This window comes from Petromyzon marinus, unplaced genomic scaffold (genome assembly GCF_048934315.1).
Source record: "Petromyzon marinus isolate PM22_M1 ecotype Great Lakes invasive population unplaced genomic scaffold, UKy_Petmar_22M1.pri1.0 PM_G_Scaffold_7, whole genome shotgun sequence".
Classification (NCBI taxonomy): Eukaryota; Metazoa; Chordata; class Hyperoartia; order Petromyzontiformes; family Petromyzontidae; genus Petromyzon; species Petromyzon marinus.
Window position 1 is genome coordinate 6,137,357 of NW_027423024.1, and position 18,694 is coordinate 6,156,050.

Sequence of the window (18,694 nt, forward strand, 5' to 3'; positions counted from 1 at the left end):
ATGAGTCTATGGGTCTCTGTGTGAGTAGTCTATGGGTGTCTGTGTGATGAGTCTATGGGTCTCTGTGTGAGTAGTCTATGGGTGTCTGTGTGAGTAGTCTATGGGTGTCTGTGTGAGTAGTCTATGGGTCTCAGTGTGAGTCTATGGGTCTCTGTGTGAGTAGTCTATGGGTGTCTGTGTGATGAGTCTATGGGTCTCTGTGTGAGTAGTCTATGGGTGACTGTGTGAGTAGTTTATGGGTGTCTGTGTGAGTAGTCTATGGGTCTCTGTGTAAGTAGTCTATGGGTCTCTTTGTGAGTAGTCTATGGGTGTCTGTGTGATGAGTCTATGCGTCTCTGTGTGAGTAATCTATGGGTCTCTGTGAGTAGTCTATGAGTGTCTGTGTGAGTAGTCTATGGGTCCCTGTGTAAGTAGTCTATGGGTCTCTTTGTGAGTAGTCTATGGGTGTCTGTGTGAGTAGTCTATGGGTGTCTGTGTGAGTAGTCTATGGGTCTCTGTGTAAATATTCTATGGGTGTCTGTGTGAGTAGTCCATGGGTCTCTGTGTGAGTAGTCTATGGGTCTCTGTGTGATGAGTCTATGGGTCTCTGTGTGAGTATTCTATGGGTCTCTGTGTGAGTAGTCTATGGGTCTCTGTTTGAGTCTATGGGTCTCTGAGTGAGTAGTCTATGGGTGTCTGTGTGAGTAGTCTATGGGTCTCTGTGTGAGTCTATGGGTCTCTGTGTGAGTAGTCTATGGGTCTCTGTGTGAGTAGTCTATGGGTGTCTGTGTGAGTAGTCTATGGGTCTCTGTGTGAGTAGTCTATGGGTGTCTGTGTGAGTAGTCTATGGGTGTCTGTGTGAGTCTATGGGTCTCTGTGTGAGTAGTCTATGGGTGTCTGTGTGAGTAGTCTATGGGTGTCTGTGTGAGTAGTCTATGGGTCTCTGTGTGAGTAGTCTATGGGTGTCTGTGTGAGTAGTCTATGGATCTCTGTGTGAGTAGTCTATGGGTGTCCGTGTGAGTAGTCTATGGGTGTCTGTGTGAGTAGTCTATGGGTGTCTGTGTGAGTAGTCTATGGGTGTCTGTGTGAGTAGTCTATGGGTGTCTGTGTGAGTAGTCTATGGGTCTCTGTGTGAGTAGTCTATGGGTGTCTGTGTGAGTAGTCTATGGGTCTCTGTGTGATGAGTCTATGGGTCTCTGTGTGAGTAGTCTATGGGTCTCTGTGTGAGTAGTCTATGGGTCTCTGTATGAGTAGTCTATGGGTCTCTGTGTGAGTCTATGGGTCTCTCTGTGAGTAGTCTATGGGTCTCTGTGTGAGTAGTCTATGGGTGTCTGTGTGAGTAGTCTATGGGTGTCTGTGTGATGAGTCTATGGGTCTCTGTGTGAGTCTATGGGTCTCTGTGTGAGTAGTCTATGGGTCTCTGTGTGAGTCTATGGGTGTCTGTGTGATGAGTCTATGGGTCTCTGTGTGAGTAGTCTATGGGTCTCTGTGTGAGTAGTCTATGGGTGTCTGTGTGGTGAGTCTATGGGTCTCTCTGTGAGTAGTCTATGGGTCTCTATGTGAGTAGTCTATGGGTCTCGGTGTGATGAGTCTATGGGTCTCTGTGTGAGTCTATGGCTCTCTGTGTGAGTAGTCTATGGGTGTCTGTGTGATGAGTCTATGGGTCTCTGTGTGAGTAGTCTATGGGTGTCTGTGTGATGAGTCTATGGGTCTCTGTGTGAGTAGTCTATGGGTCTCTGTGTGAGTAGTCTATGGGTGTCTGTGTGAGTAGTCTATGGGTGTCTGTGTGAGTAGTCTATGGGTCTCTGTGTAAGTAGTCTATGGGTCTCTGTGTGAGTAGTCTATGGGTGTCTGTGTGAGTAGTCTATGGGTGTCTGTGTGAGTAGTCTATGGGTCTCTGTGTAAGTAGTCTATGGGTCTCTGTGTGATGTGTCTATGGGTCTCTGTGTGAGTAGTCTATGGGTCTCTGTGTGATGAGTCTATGGGTCTCTGTGTGAGTAGTCTATGGGTGTCTGTGTGATGAGTCTATGGGTCTCTGTGTGAGTAGTCTATGGGTGTCTGTGTGATGAGTCTATGGGTCTCTGTGTGAGTAGTCTATGGGTCTCTGAGTGAGTAGTCTATGGTGTCTGTGTGATGAGTCCATGGGTCTCTGTGTGAGTAGTCTATGGGTGTCTGTGTGAGTCTATGGGTCTCTGTGTGAGTAGACTATGGGTCTCTGTGTGAGTCTATGGGTCTCTGTGTGAGTCTATGGGTCTCTGTGTGATGAGTCTATGGGTCTCTGTGTGAGTAGTCTATGGGTGTCTGTGTGATGAGTCTATGGGTCTCTGTGTGAGTAGACTATGGGTCTCTGTGTGAGTCTATGGGTCTCTGTGTGAGTCTATGGGTCTCTGTGTGATGAGTCTATGGGTCTCTGTGTGAGTAGTCTATGGGTGTCTGTGTGAGTAGTCTATGGGTGTCTGTGTGAGTAGTCTATGGGTCTCAGTGTGAGTCTATGGGTCTCTGTGTGAGTAGTCTATGGGTGTCTGTGTGATGAGTCTATGGGTCTCTGTGTGAGTAGTCTATGGGTGACTGTGTGAGTAGTCTATGGGTGTCTGTGTGAGTAGTCTATGGGTCTCTGTGTAAGTAGTCTATGGGTCTCTTTGTGAGTAGTCTATGGGTGTCTGTGTGATGAGTCTATGCGTCTCTGTGTGAGTAATCTATGGGTCTCTGTGAGTAGTCTATGAGTGTCTGTGTGAGTAGTCTATGGGTCCCTGTGTAAGTAGTCTATGGGTCTCTTTGTGAGTAGTCTATGGGTGTCTGTGTGAGTAGTCTATGGGTGTCTGTGTGAGTAGTCTATGGGTCTCTGTGTAAATATTCTATGGGTGTCTGTGTGAGTAGTCCATGGGTCTCTGTGTGAGTAGTCTATGGGTCTCTGTGTGATGAGTCTATGGGTCTCTGTGTGAGTATTCTATGGGTCTCTGTGTGAGTAGTCTATGGGTGTCTGCGTGAGTAGTCTATGGGTCTCTGTGTGAGTCTATGGGTCTCTGTGTGAGTAGTCTATGGGTCTCTGTGTGAGTAGTCTATGGGTGTCTGTGTGAGTAGTCTATGGGTCTCTGTGTGAGTAGTCTATGGGTGTCTGTGTGAGTAGTCTATGGGTGTCTGTGTGAGTCTATGGGTCTCTGTGTGAGTAGTCTATGGGTGTCTGTGTGAGTAGTCTATGGGTGTCTGTGTGAGTAGTCTATGGGTCTCTGTGTGAGTAGTCTATGGGTGTCTGTGTGAGTAGTCTATGGATCTCTGTGTGAGTAGTCTATGGGTGTCCGTGTGAGTAGTCTATGGGTGTCTGTGTGAGTAGTCTATGGGTGTCTGTGTGAGTAGTCTATGGGTGTCTGTGTGAGTAGTCTATGGGTGTCTGTGTGAGTAGTCTATGGGTCTCTGTGTGAGTAGTCTATGGGTGTCTGTGTGAGTAGTCTATGGGTCTCTGTGTGATGAGTCTATGGGTCTCTGCGTGAGTAGTCTATGGGTCTCTGTGTGAGTAGTCTATGGGTCTCTGTATGAGTAGTCTATGAGTCTCTGTGTGAGTCTATGGGTCTCTGTGTGAGTAGTCTATGGGTCTCTGTGTGAGTAGTCTATGGGTGTCTGCGTGAGTAGTCTATGGGTCTCTGCATGATGAGTCTATGGGTCTCTGCGTGGGGCAGTGTCAATCCTCACCGATGACAGAGAGGTTGACCCTCCCCTCGAAGTTGTCGTGGGGGAAGGTGGCCACGTGGCAGAGGAAGAGGCCCCCGTCGCCAGCCCGCACGTCCAGCAGCTCCAGCGAGACGTCGCCGGGAGGCCCCCCAACGCGGAACCGCAGTCGGCCCGCGAGGGACGAGTTGGAGTACGTCGTGCCGTGCAGCGGGCTGAGTGCGGCCAAATTGGCCCCCGCCCAGACGTTGCCACGGGAGGCCTTCAGCCAGTTGGCCTGCACCACCACCACGGCCGCACCCCACAGGACGCAGCGCAGCAGCGCCACCTTCTGGCCGACCACCGCCGTGACCTGGCCGTCCGTGTCGACACCCACACGAGGGGCTGGGTGGGAAGACAACACAGAGACCCATAGACTACTCATAGAGACCCATAGACTACTCATAGAGACCCATAGACTACTCATAGAGACCCATAAACTACTCACACAGACACCCATAGACTACTCACAGAGACCCATAGACTACTCATAGAGACCCATAGACTACTCACGCAGAGATCCATAGAGTACTCATAGAGACCCATAGACTATCTTCTTTGGTAATTTCGATGAAGTCACGTAGAATGAGAATAAAATAATAAATTGATAAAATAACACAATAATATTCTTACGACGTATCGGCCACAACACAAGCGGCCATCATCAGGTGAAGGGACGAGACTGTCTGGAGGACAGCGCTGGTCTGAGCGTGGCTGTGTTTGCTCCAGCGCTGTCCTCGTGTTCGCTCCAGCGCTGTCCTCCAGACAGTCTCGTCCCTTCACCTGATGAAGGCCGCTTGTGTTGTGGCCGAAACGTCGTGAGAATATTATTGTGGTATTTTATTTTATCAATTTATTTTATTCTCATTCTACGTGGTGACTTTACCGAAAGAACCAAAGATGAATCCTTGCAGTCACGAAAGCTTTAAATCGAAATCCATAGACTACTCATAGAAACTCATAGACTACTCACGCAGAGTCCCATAGACCACTCAGAGACCCACAAGACTACTCACACAGAGACCCATAGACCACTCATAGAGATCCACAAGACTACTCACACAGAGACCCACTTCACACGCACAAAAATACCTCTCACTCATTCACCCAGCCACCCACTCACCCACGGTGCTGTGTGGTGGAGGGACGGAGACACACGACAGTGGAGACCACTCCCCTGCCTTCCACCGTGGCAAGTCGGCTACCATTCTCACGCGGACGCAGTACTCATCCTCGCGTCCCGGCAGAAGCATCATTCGGTGTTGGTACCGGCATCCGATGAAGCGCTCCTGGCAGTAAGCATCATCATCATCATCAGTAGTAGCAGCAGTAGTAGTAGCAGCAACAGCATCATCATCAGTAGTAGTAGCATCATCAGTAGTAGTGTCATTGGTAGTATCATCATCATCAGTAGCAGCATCGCCACCCACCCACTCAACCACGCACATCTCCCGCCACAACCTACCGACCCCCGTCACAACTCCCGCAATCTCTCACCGTGAGTTGAACGCCGCCTCTTGTCGAAATGTCAACCTGATGGTGGAACTTCACGTCGTGCGACACCAGCGCCCTCCACCCCCGCCCAACGGAGACCAACAACGATAGCTTCCGCACCTCCGGCTCTCCGTCGACCACCGCCTCCAACTCCCCAGCCACCCCAGGACCACCGTCATCACGGCGGTCATCGTCACCGCCGTCACGGTCATCGTCATCGCCGTCGTCGTTGTCGCTGTAGCCATCATCGTCGTTGTCTTCATCGTCACCCACAACACCGCACTCCTCATCCTCATCCTCACCACCATCGCCCTCCTCCTCCTCCTCCCCCCGCGTCAGTTTGTCGAGCCTCAGGGTGAACGACGGAGCGCTGAGCACAGCTGAGACACGGGAGAGGGGGGGTCATGGCGAGGGATGTTTGTGTGATCTCTCCCTGTCCTACAGAGTGAGTGAGTGAGTGGAGTTTGTGTGATCTCCCCCTGTCCTACAGAGTGTGTGAGTGGAGTTTGTGTGATCTCCCCCTGTCCTACAGAGTGTGTGGAGTTTGTGTGATCTCCCCCTGTTCTACAGAGTGAGTGGAGTTTGTGTGATCTCCCCCTGTCCTACAGAGTGTGTGAGTGGAGTTTGTGTGATCTCCCCCTGTCCTACAGAGTGTGTGGAGTTTGTGTGATCTCCCCCTGTTCTACAGAGTGTGTGAGTGGAGTTTGTGTGATCTCCCCCTGTCCTACAGAGTGTGTGGAGTTTGTGTGATCTCCCCCTGTCCTACAGAGCGAGTGGAGTTTGTGTGATCTCCCCCTGTCCTACAGAGTGAGTGAGTGGAGTTTGTGTGATCTCCCCCTGTTCTACAGAGTGAGTGTGAGTGGAGTTTGTATGATCTCCCCGTTCTACAGAGTGAGTGGAGTTTGTGTGATCTCCCCCTGTCCTACAGAGTGAGTGGAGTTTGTGTGATCTCCCCCTGTCCTACAGAGTGAGTGGAGTTTGTGTGATCTCCCCCTGTTCTACAGAGTGAGTGGAGTTTGTATGATCTCCCCCTGTTCTACAGAGTGAGTGGAGTTTGTGTGATCTCCCCCTGTTCTACAGAGTGAGTGAGTGGAGTTTGTGTGATCTCCCCCTGTCCTACAGAGTGAGTGAGTGGAGTTTGTGTGATCTCCCCCTGTTCTACAGAGTGTGTGAGTGGAGTTTGTGTGATCTCTCCCTTTCTTACAGAGTGAGTGAGTGGAGTTTGTGTGATCTCCCCCTGTTCTACAGAGTGTGTGAGTGGAGTTTGTGTGATCTCTCCCTTTCTTACAGAGTGAGTGAGTGGACTTTGTGTGATCTCCCCCTGTCCTACAGAGTGAGTGGAGTTTGTGTGATCTCCCCTTGTTCTACAGAGTGTGTGAGTGGAGTTTGTGTGATCTCCCCCTGTCCTACAGAGTGTGTGGAGTTTGTGTGATCTCCCCCTGTTCTACAGAGTGTGTGAGTGGAGTTTGTGTGATCTCCCCCTGTCCTACAGAGTGAGTGAGTGGAGTTTGTGTGATCTCCCCCTGTTCTACAGAGTGTGTGAGTGGAGTTTGTGTGATCTCTCCCTTTCTTACAGAGTGAGTGAGTGGACTTTGTGTGATCTCCCCCTGTCCTACAGAGTGAGTGGAGTTTGTGTGATCTCCCCTTGTTCTACAGAGTGTGTGAGTGGAGTTTGTGTGATCTCCCCCTGTCCTACAGAGTGTGTGGAGTTTGTGTGATCTCCCCCTGTTCTACAGAGTGTGTGAGTGGAGTGTGTGTGATCTCCCCCTGTCCTACAGAGTGTGTGGAGTTTGTGTGATCTCCCCCTGTCCTACAGAGCGAGTGGAGTTTGTGTGATCTCCCCCTGTCCTACAGAGTGAGTGAGTGGAGTTTGTGTGATCTCCCCCTGTTCTACAGAGTGAGTGTGAGTGGAGTTTGTATGATCTCCCCGTTCTACAGAGTGAGTGGAGTTTGTGTGATCTCCCCCTGTCCTACAGAGTGAGTGGAGTTTGTGTGATCTCCCCCTGTCCTACAGAGTGAGTGGAGTTTGTGTGATCTCCCCCTGTTCTACAGTGTGAGTGGAGTTTGTGTGATCTCCCCCTGTTCTACAGAGTGAGCGAATGGAGTTTGTGTGATCTCTCCCTGCCCTACAGAGTGTGTGGAGTTTGTGTGATCTCCCCCTGTCCTACAGAGCGAGTGGAGTTTGTGTGATCTCCCCCTGTCCTACAGAGTGAGTGTGTGGAGTTTGTGTGATCTCCCCCTGTCCTAGAGAGTGAGTGGAGTTTGTGTGATCTCCCCCTGTCCTACAGAGTGAGTGGAGTTTATGTGATCTCCCCCTGTCCTACAGAGTGAGTGGAGTTTGTGTGATCTCTCCCTGTTCTACAGTGTGTGAGTGGAGTTTGTGTGATCTCCCCCTGTCCTACAGAGCGAGTGGAGTTTGTGTGATCTCCCCCTGTCCTACAGAGTGAGTGTGTGGAGTTTGTGTGATCTCCCCCTGTCCTACAGAGTGAGTGGAGTTTGTGTGATCTCCCCCTGTCCTACAGAGTGAGTGGAGTTTGTGTGATCTCCCCCTGTCCTACAGAGTGAGTGTGTGGAGTTTGTGTGATCTCCCCCTGTCCTACAGAGTGAGTGGAGTTTGTGTGATCTCCCCCTGTCCTACAGAGTGAGTGGAGTTTATGTGATCTCCCCCTGTCCTACAGAGTGAGTGAGTGGAGTTTGTGTGATCTCTCCCTGTTCTACAGTGTGTGAGTGGAGTTTGTGTGATCTCCCCCTGTCCTACAGAGCGAGTGGAGTTTGTGTGATCTCCCCCTGTCCTACAGAGTGAGTGTGTGGAGTTTGTGTGATCTCCCCCTGTCCTACAGAGTGAGTGGAGTTTGTGTGATCTCCCCCTGTCCTACAGAGTGAGTGGAGTTTATGTGATCTCCCCCTGTCCTACAGAGTGAGTGAGTGGAGTTTGTGTGATCTCTCCCTGTTCTACAGTGTGTGAGTGGAGTTTGTGTGATCTCCCCCTGTCCTACAGAGTGTGTGGAGTTTGTGCGATCTCCCCCTCTTCTACAGAGTGTGTGAGTGGAGTTTGTGTGATCTCCCCCTGTCCTACAGAGTGTGTGAGTGGAGTTTGTGTGATCTCCCCCTGTCCTACAGAGCGAGTGGAGTTTGTGTGATCTCCCCCTGTCCTACAGAGTGAGTGTGTGGAGTTTGTGTGATCTCCCCCTGTTCTACAGAGTGAGTGGAGTTTGTGTGATCTCCCCCTGTCCTACAGAGTGAGTGGAGTTTGTGTGATCTCCCCCTGTCCTACAGAGTGAGTGAGTGGAGTTTGTGTGATCTCCCCCTGTCCTACAGAGTGAGTGAGTGGAGTTTGTGTGATCTCCCCCTGTCCTACAGAGTGTGTGAGTGGAGTTTGTGTGATCTCCCCCTGTCCAACATAGTGAGTGAGTGGAGTTTGTGTGATCTTCCCCTGTCCTACAGAGTGAGTGGAGTTTGTATGATCTCCCCCTGTTCTACAGAGTGAGTGGAGTTTGTGTGATCTCCCCCTGTCCTACAGAGTGAGTGGAGTTTGTGTGATCTCCCCCTGTTCTATAGAGTGAGTTAGTGGAGTTCGTGTGATCTCCCCCTGTCCTACAGAGTGAGTGAGTGGAATTTGTGTGATCTCCCCCTGTCCTACAGAGTGAGTGGAGTTTGTGTGATCTCCCCCTGTCCTACAGAGTGAGTGGAGTTTGTGTGATCTCCCCCTGTCCTACAGAGTGAGTGAGTGGAGTTTGTGTGATCTCTCCCTGTCCTACAGAGTGAGTGAGTGGAGTTTGTGTGATCTCCCCCTGTCCTACAGAGTGAGTGGAGTTTGTGTGATCTCCCCCTGTCCTACAGAGTGAGTGGAGTTTGTGTGATCTCCCCCTCTCCTACAGAGTGAGTGGAGTTTGTGTGATCTCTCCCTGTCCTACAGTGAGTGAATGAGTGAGTGGAGTTTGTATGATCTCCCCCTGTCCTACAGAGTGAGTGAGTGGAGTTTGTGTGATCTCCCCCTGTGCTACAGAGTGAGTGAGTGGAGTTTGTGTGATCTCCCCCTGTCCTACAGAGTGAGTGGAGTTTGTGTGATCTCCCCCTGTCCTACAGAGTGAGTGAGTAGAGTTTGTGTGATCTCCCCCTGTGCTACAGAGTGAGTGAGTGGAGTTTGTGTGATCTCCCCCTGTCCTACAGAGTGAGTGAGTGGAGTTTGTGTGATCTCCCCCTGTGCTACAGAGTGAGTGAGTGGAGTTTGTGTGATCTCCCCCTGTCCTACAGAGTGAGTGAGTGGAGTTTGTGTGATCTCCCCTTGTGAGCCGAAGACACACACACAGGCAGAAAGAGTCACAGACATACACAGCGACACACACAGACAAAGATGACAAAGATCCTCCGTGTAGCCTGAAAAAGACCGTTGGGGCAAGTGCTGTTAGTGAGCACCAGACAGACACGGACAAAGAGAGACACAGAGAGAGAGACACAGAGAGACACACACACACAGAGACACAGAGAGAGAGAGACACAGAGAGACACACACACAGAGACACAGAGAGAGACACACACACAGAGACACAGAGAGAGAGACACACACACAGAGACACAGGCATATGTACAATCTCGTGCCACTCACTTTCCATCAAGGGCAGGACCACAACCGCGACCCAGGGTGAGGATCGTGACGGCGAGGATGAGAAGGAGAATCTCACACGGAGGAGGTAGCGGTCACCGGGATCGTCCAGCGCCGAGGAGACGTCGCACCGTGTCTCCGTTGTTGCAGCGCAGACGGTCTGCCAGCGGGCTCGTCTGAAGCTGCGCAGACAGAGACACAGGGAGGAGTGGTGAGGGTGGTGAGGAGCCAGTGGGTGAGAGAGACGTGTGTGTGTGTGAGTGAGTGGGTTGGTGGATGAGTGGGTTGGTGAGTGAGTGGGTGAGTGGGTTGGTGAGTGGGTGAATGGGTTGGTGAGTGAGTGGGTGAATGGGTGAGTGGGTGATTGAGTGGGTGAGTGAGTGGGTTGGTGAGTGAGTGGGTTGGTGAGTGGGTTGGTGAGTGAGTGGGTTGGTGAGTGGGTTGGTGAGTGAGTGGGTGAGTGGGTAAGTTGGTTGGTGAGTGAGTGGGTGAGTGGGTTGGTGAGTGAGTGGGTGAGTGAGTGGGTTGGTGAGTGAGTGGCTGAGTGAGTGAGTTGGTGAGTGAGTGGGTGAGTGGGTTGGTGAGTGGGTGAGTGGGTTGGTGAGTGAGTGGGTAAGTGAGTGGGTAAGTGAGTGGGTTAGTGAGTGGGTGAGTGAGTGGGTTGGTGAGTGAGTGGCTGAGTGAGTGAGCATCTCACAGTTTGCTCTGAACTCTGTATGTAACATTCAGGTACGTTGAGTTGGTCGTGGTCGTGGTGGTCGAGTTGATGGTTAAAGGATCAACAAGTGGGGGTCTATCCCCTCCATCCCCACTGGGAGCCGCTTCAACGGGGTCCCAGCAAAGGGTCGCCAGGAGGTCTCGAGACTCCAAACGAACATTCAGTGGGAACAGCGGAGCTGGGCAGATGGGGAAAAAACACTCAAGAGTGCGCTAACCACTGCACCACCACTCCTCACACACACACAGTGCGCTATCCACTGCACCACCACTCCCCACACACACACAGTGCGCTAACCACTGCCCCACCACTCCACACTCACACAGTGCGCTAACCACTGCACCACCACTCCCCACTCACACTTACACAGTGCGCTAACCACTGCACCACCACTCTCCACACACACACTCACAGAGTGCGCTAACCACTGCACCACCACTCCCCCCACAATCACAACCTGGCACCCGATTTATCGACCACCTCGGGCTCTGCTCACCGTACCACCACGACCACCATGAGAATTTCTCACCTCGGATTTCAGTGCAAGCGTGGATCGGTAGCCTCCTGTTACCTAGCGACGTCACAACGAGCGGCTCTGTAACTGAATAAATTATGTTAATGAGCCCAGCCCATATGTCGAGGGAAGGGGCGTGGCTGCTGAACCCGTCGCAATAAACTCTCGACGGCTTCAACGAACACATTATGTTAATGAACCGCCAGTCACTGGGTGTAGCTTTGCCCAAGGATTGCCACTGGATTGATATTGGCAGTGACGCAAGCGGAGGTGACGTCACGCTCAAGAGCGCTGTGGACGGGGTTGGGGGAGTGTGAATACCTTGGTGACATGACGTCACTAGCGAGATACACCTCCCGCTGCCACTTCATGCCTATGAGGTCATGGGGATGGAGTTTAAGTTGATTTAGATTCATTTTCCATTGCCCCCTCCCTTGAGTGCGTGAACTCAGCAACAACAACGTGGACATTATTGTGTATACGTACACACTGTGTACACTTTGAGGCCACGTGAAGCGTCAAAGGCTCGCTGGAAGGAGGAAGTCGTGTGACAGACTCAGCAGTTGCGATGGGTTAACTGACGGATGGCTATCGATTAGAAATCACATATCCCCGAGTATCACCTGTGAGTGGCACCGCCTCACGCTGTTGTGGATCCCCACGTGGCTCGGAGCCTCAAAAGCTCCGTGACTCCTGGGTGGTGACACAAAGACAAAGATCCCCCGTGTAGCCTTAACAGACTGTTGGGGCAAGTGCTGTTAGCAAGTAGCAGCACCACCTATGAAGGCCGGCGCGGCACGCGAAGGGAGTGGGTGGCCAGCACCGCGCCTGACCGCCTTTGTCTCCCCAGTAATGATGTTTGCACACCACACTGGGTACTCACTTGAGGCTGAGTCGACCTAGGGGAGGCCCTGAACCGGTTTAAATAATCGTCACTGGGTGTTAGCTGTGAGCGGGAATCAAACTCGGGTCGTTATGTTCGTAGAGCAGTGCACTAACCGCTAGACTACCGCCACACACGTTACACACGCACACGCACAGTAAACACACACACACACAGTACACACACACAGCACACACACACACAGTACACACACACACAGTACACACACACACGGTACACACGCACGACACACGCACAGTACACACACACGCACAGTACACACACACACGGCACGCACACACACACGCACAGTACACACACACGCACGACACACACACGCACGGTACACACACACGCACGGTACACACACACGCAGTACACACACACACGGTACACACACACGCACGGCACGCACACACTCCTTCAGTCATGTGACTAAGGTTGACGCGCCGCCCCGTCTCCCGAGGTGACCTCTTGGCTCTCTCGTCTCTCCTCGACACGTAGATTCATTACTTACTCTTACCTAGAAACCTCATTGTCTGTTTGTCTTTCTCTGTGGACGCAACTTGCGAGGAATTATACTCACACACTGTGGGGTTTACGTTTCAAATAAAGTGCCCAGATACCACGCGATAAGCCCCGTGGTGAGACAGTGCTATTTGTAGTTCCAATCCGTCAACTTGAAAGTAGTTAAATTAACAATTTATTACTAATCTCCATATATATCAAAGGCAAAGTTGTGATTGTGTGTCTGTTCAAAATGTTTAGCGTACTTCCCGACACGCACCAAGCTTGAAATTTGCCATGTGGGTAATTTCCAGACTGTACACCGTGCAAACATTATAAAAATAGACTTTTGTATAAAAAAATTTGGGGGGGCACGCAATAATGGATAAGCATGAAAACACCACGATACATAGGACTTACTTTGATTAGAATCTTGGAATTGATTGTGTATATGTTGAAATTGTTAAATGAGCATTTTGAGCACACTGCTGTTTTAATAAATGTTCATGATTCTGAGAATATAAGTGTAATTCTGAGCATCATAATGACCAAATTGGAATTGTCATCATGAATGGGGGTACAATTATTTTTTATAACAATAGGAATGCGGTTTTGAGCAAGAATATTGATATTTCGGACTCATTTATGACAATAGATTCACGATTAAATTGCGATTTTGTTTTGCTCATCAATCAGGACACTGTTAATGATGCGCATGCCCATAAATTGTTGAAATTACTAGAACTGCAAGTTGTGTATACTCTCCAACCCCATTCCTCTACCTACCCATTCCCTTGACGGGCTCCGTGCCCACTTAAACCCCATGGGGATGGCGGTGACGATTCCACCTCTCGCTGTAACAATCAAAGCACCTCCAACTTCTGAATGCAAAGGTGCTGGTTGGTATAACGCCAAAACACATCGTCAACGCTGCTCCCAAGCCCGCCCTACGTTAGTTACATCGTGAGAATCAACAAAATAAAAAGTTCCACAGAGGAAACTAAAATGACATTACGCAATCCCCAAAGTCGCACGCGGTAGGCTACACGACACGGAGAACAGCGTCAAGACTTCAAGACTTGCATCGCCATAATCATCAGAATCAGAAAGGGTTTTATTCGCCATGTAAGTTCACACCGACACGGAATTTACTTTGGCAGGATGGTGCATACATTCAATATATAGGAATCTAAAATCCTAAATAAGTTTTAAACAAGTCTTACTATAATAAGGGTTAAAAGTCTAACACCAAGGGGCTGAAGTATATAAAATTGAAAAAATATCGAATATAAAATAGCTTTAAGATATAATTTAAAAATAAAAAATACAAATAGGTTAACATAGTTAATATCGGCAAGGTGTCATTATGTAGATAAAATGTTAAAAACAGTGTAAGCCCTTGGCCTTGTTTAACAGGCCAGCAGCAGATGGGAAGAAACTGTTTTTATGGCGTGAGGTTTTGGTCCTGATGGACCGAAGCCTTCTGCCGGAGGGGAGTAGCTGAAACAGAGAGTGTCCAGGGTGGGAGAAATCGGCCATAATCTTCCTCGCTCGCCTCATGGACCTTGTTGTGTGCAGGTCCTCGAGGGTTGGTAGATTGCAGGCAATTACCTTCTCAGCAGTGTGGATGATACGCTGCAGTCTGCTCTTGTCCTTGGCAGTGGCAGCAGCGTATCAGACGGTTATGGAGGAGGTGAGGATGGATTCAATGATCGCTGTATAGAATTGCACCATCATTGTCTTTGGCAGGTTGAATTTCTTCAGCTGCCGTAGAAAGTACATCCTCTGTTGAGCTTTCTTGGTGAGGGAGCTGATGTTCAGTTCCCACTTGAGGTCCCGGGAGAGAATAGTGCCCAGGAAGCGGAAGGACTCTACAATTTTGACTGGGGAGTCTAACAGGGTGATGGGGTGAGTGGGGCTGTATTCTTCCTCTCCACAAGTCATCGCACGTCAATATTCAACAAGCTGCACACACGTGCAAGTCACCTCTTGACCCGCCATCTGCACAGTTAACGCGATCAGACCCGGGGGTCAAATTAAAATTGTGTCTTTGGTGACATATTGCAATAGGTGTAATTTTAATGATGTACGTACAGCAACTGCTGTACGTACATCATTAAAACTGCTGTACGTACATCAAATTATATCATTGACAACGGGGTCCGCTTTTGCGACATCTGCGTGCGGTATTTTAATTATATAGATACGTAGTCAGTTCATTAGCATGGGGTTCCTCTATAAGGAATTGTAATTGTAAAATGTATTACTTAATAATACGCTTCCAGGCCGCACTTAGCTTGTAGCAGTCAGAGCAGTTAAAATGACTGTACCTGTGTAGGTATGAAATAAAATAAATTTAAAATTAAATAAAATACATTTAAATGATTAAAACATTTAATTTAACGTAGGTATTAGATAAATTTAAATTAAATAAATTTACTAAAAAAAATAATTTAACGTAGGTATAAAATTAATGTAATTTAAATAAATGTAATTTATAAAAAAATTTAACGTAGGTATAAAATAAAATGAAATAAATGTAATTTATATAAAAAAAATTAACGTAGGTATAAAATACATTTAAATAAATTTGATTTATAAAAAAATTCAATTTAATTTAACGTATGTATGAAATTAAATTTAATTTATTACACATTTAAATTAAATTTAACGTAGGTATAAAATAAAATGAATTTAAATTATAAAAAAAGATTCATTTATAAAAAAAATTACGTAGGTATAAAATACATTTTAAATTAATCAAAATTTCAAATTAAATTTAACGTAGATATAAATTTAATAAAATAATAAATACATTTTATTTTCTACCTCCGTGACTTTACCGAAAGAAACAAAGAGTGTGGACCCACGTGACATCAAGGCTGCCCTAGTCTAGGCAAGGCCTCAGGGTGTACCGGGCCTTTCACAACAACAGCAGCAACGGTTCTCTTGAGAAAATGCTTTTAAAAAAGTCAACGTAGCTTACCTTGACACTCGCGAACTTTAATGATTAAAATAATTAAAACAAAACTAAACACTCACACGCACATGGGCGCGCGGCGTTCAGCGTGCAGGGCATTAAAAATGGTAGCGTCCTCCCGCGATCTGATTGGTCGCCGCGTGCCAAAGTGGGGAGTGGGGGAGGGCCAGCGATCCGATTGGTCGAGAGGCAAACCTGGGCGCGTCTCCGGCGATGGTGCGCAGCGATTGGTCAACGGTTGTCCTATGCTAATTTTGGTATGCTAATTAGTTTTAATCTGTATGCTAATGCAGTATATTTATCCATACTCATTAAGATTAATGTTCATCCTAAATTAGTTAAAAATGTATGCTCGTTTAGTTAACATTATATGATAGTATCGTTATATTTTTTTATACTATAACAGCAGTGCATACTGGCTGTGGTGGTACCTGCTATGAAAACAGCAGTGCATACTGTGACGATGGGGGCGGGGGGGGGGGTCAAAAATCCTCTAAAATCGCGTGACGTCATTTAAGGTCGGCCCCTTACCTGAAGCAGTCCCGAGCGTCACTTAGGTGGACTCAGCCATAATTAAGGTGGTGAGGTGGACGGGGGTGCTAACATCAGAATTTGAGAGACGAGTGGCCAGCCGTGGTTCTGTCCACACCAGCCCCTGGTGTTGTTCCATCGCGACCCTCACCGGTGCTCGCTAACAGCACACGCCCAGTGGGAGTCGATGAGTCCGTGGGTTTCTGTGCGAGTCCGTGGGTCCATGTGTGGGTCTGTGGATGCGTCAGTCTACATTGGGGAGCCTTTGTCTTTGCAGTTTGGGGACTAGTGCAGCACTAGTGTGTAGTAGTGTATAGTGTAGTGTATAGTAGTGTAGTGTATAGTAGTGTATAGTGTAGTGTATAGTAGTGTAGTGTATAGTAGTGTATAGTGTAGTGTATAGTAGTGTAGTGTATAGTGTGTAGTGTATAGTGTAGTGTATAGTAGTGTATGGTGTAGTGTATAGTGTAGTGTATAGTGTAGTGTATAGTGTAGTGTATAGTAGTGTATAGTGTATAGTAGTGTATAGTAGTGTAGTGTATAGTGTAGTGTATAGTAGTGTGTAGTGTATAGTGTAGTGTATAGTAGTGCATATTGTAGTGTATATTGTAGTGTATAAGTGTATAGTGTAGTGTATAATAGTGTATTGTATAGTAGTGTAGTGTATAATAGTGTATAGTGTATAAGTGTATAGTGTAGTGTATAATAGTGTATATTGTAGTGTATAGTGCAGTGTATAGTAGTGTATATTGTAGTGTATAAGTGTATAGTGTAGTGTATAATAGTGTATTGTATAGTTGTGTAGTGTATAGTAGTGTATAATGTAGTGTATAATAGTGTATATTGTAGTGTATAGTGTAGTGTATAGTAGTGTATAAGTGTATAGTGTAGTGTATAATAGTGTAGTGTATAGTAGTGTATAGTGTAGTGTAAAGTAGTGCATATTGTAGTGTATACGTGTATAGTGTAGTGTTTAATAGTGTATTGTATAGTAGTGTATAGTGTAGTGTATAATAGTGTTTAGTATAGTGTAGTGTATAGTAGTGTATAGTGTAGTGTATAGTGTAGTGTATAGTAGTGTAGTGTATAGTGTAGTGTATAGTAGTGTATAGTGTAGTGTATAGTTTAGTATACTAGTTATCACGTGACTAGTGTAGCTAGCCAGGTGGTGACCACACTCGTGTGTGCATCTCCACTCATCCGTGTTTGCAAGTAAGCGCTCGTGTGTGTATGTGCACCCGCGTGTTTGTTCGTGTTTGTATGTACGCACACTGTTGCACATGGTTCGCTCGTGTGGGTGTGTAGTGGAACGCACCGCTCATGAAAACATTGCCTTGTTACGCGGTAAATAATGCGGCACAACAGGAGGGAACTGCAGGGATGAGGCTCTCCGCTCTTGGTGCTGTGAATTAAAACAGCGCCAGGGTTGAGAGTCCAGTCCCTACAGCTCGTAGCTGTGACGGAGCGAGAGTGATCAGCGGACAGCCACCATGGTTGCCAGGTAAGGGGAGACTTCACCCGGAACTCGCCTCCACATGTGTTCCCCTTGAACATTGTCGCAATAAACGTACGATTAGGAATCTTTAAAATATCAGACATTTATTGTTCCGCAAGAATATTAACGCTCAAACTCGTATCGAACTCTTCGTGAATTCACTTGGTCAAACAGTTCAGGTACTCGGCAAAGCATTTCACCACCCGGTATGCAACAGTCTACTCCAAATCAACACCGAAATGTCAAATTATCATCCACCATTGACTTCCACATCGATGGAAGCCATTTGCCACGACGTCCAAGCCATTAAACACCGGAACAACGAACGTGCCATTCAAGTACATCTTGAAACATATTATCTGAAGTACTTTGTATTAAACAATAACTAAATAATAGAAACACGTTTACAATATTGAGCGAAGTTATAGTCACGGACTCTTTCCAACTTTAGCTCAACAGGACCACAAAAGCTCAGATATGTGGTGCATAATAAATGATTCAATCTGATTGAAATCATGAACTGGCCAAACACTTTCCGATTTCAACATCACCTTATAAAAGAATAACATTTTAAATATAAGCGCACAACTTTATCTATCTGTGATGAGCGCTGCACTTTCCGTTGTTTTCATGCAGGGGGCACTGCAAAACGACGGACCCCCTGCATGGACGACGGAGGCGCAGGGACAGACGTTCGATTACGTTGGAATCGATCTGCAGACGGCGGTCATCTCGCACGGCCAGCTCCGTGTCGCCTTATCTCGATCCCGCAATCCCAAACAGGTGAAAGTCCGCATCGAACCGAACCCCTGGCAAGGCCGTCTACTTAACGACGAGAGAAAATTCACACGAAATGTCCTTTTCAATGAAGTCTTCCAGATGTAAATTGATACAAGCTTTTAATGAGGAAATAAAATCATCTAATTCAAAACACAACACAATTCAAAGATGTTTCATTTTAAAACTTCAAAACAGAGCATGGTGTACTTGCGTGAATGCGTCCTTCGTATGCAAATGTTGTGACTTTCCTGGCCTGAAGGCCGTCAATGTGTTGGACTATTATTGGTGCACAGCGTCTCAACAATAGCAGTGGGGTTTGCTTCAACCGATAGGTACGAACATCCAGACGTCAATCAGCAAGGCACATTTCTAGTCCTAGTTAGAAAAAATCTACGTCAAGACGTAAGACAAAACTACAATTCATGTTGTAGAGAATGTACCTCCTCCTATACGTGTAACTTTTAAGTGGTATGCCTTGTAACTGATGAATGAACCGAGCGTGCTACCT

General features: G+C 47.7%; 1 protein-coding gene across 1 annotated transcript in view; it reads right to left on the reverse strand.

Moving 5' to 3' along the window:
• The window catches only part of LOC116958726 (uncharacterized), a 13,851-nt gene extending 3,149 nt beyond the window's left edge, over nt 1–10,702 (reverse strand). Inside the window, exons 1-5 of the mRNA XM_076062658.1 lie at nt 10,476–10,702; nt 9,782–9,960; nt 5,179–5,555; nt 4,805–4,970; nt 3,667–4,026 (exon numbers count right to left, since the gene is read on the reverse strand). Of these exons, the coding sequence (XP_075918773.1) occupies nt 3,667–4,026; nt 4,805–4,970; nt 5,179–5,555; nt 9,782–9,788 (910 nt within the window). The 5' untranslated portion in view covers nt 9,789–9,960; nt 10,476–10,702. The remainder of the gene's footprint in view (nt 1–3,666; nt 4,027–4,804; nt 4,971–5,178; nt 5,556–9,781; nt 9,961–10,475) is intronic.
• Between the last annotated feature and the right edge of the window lie 7,992 nt (nt 10,703–18,694).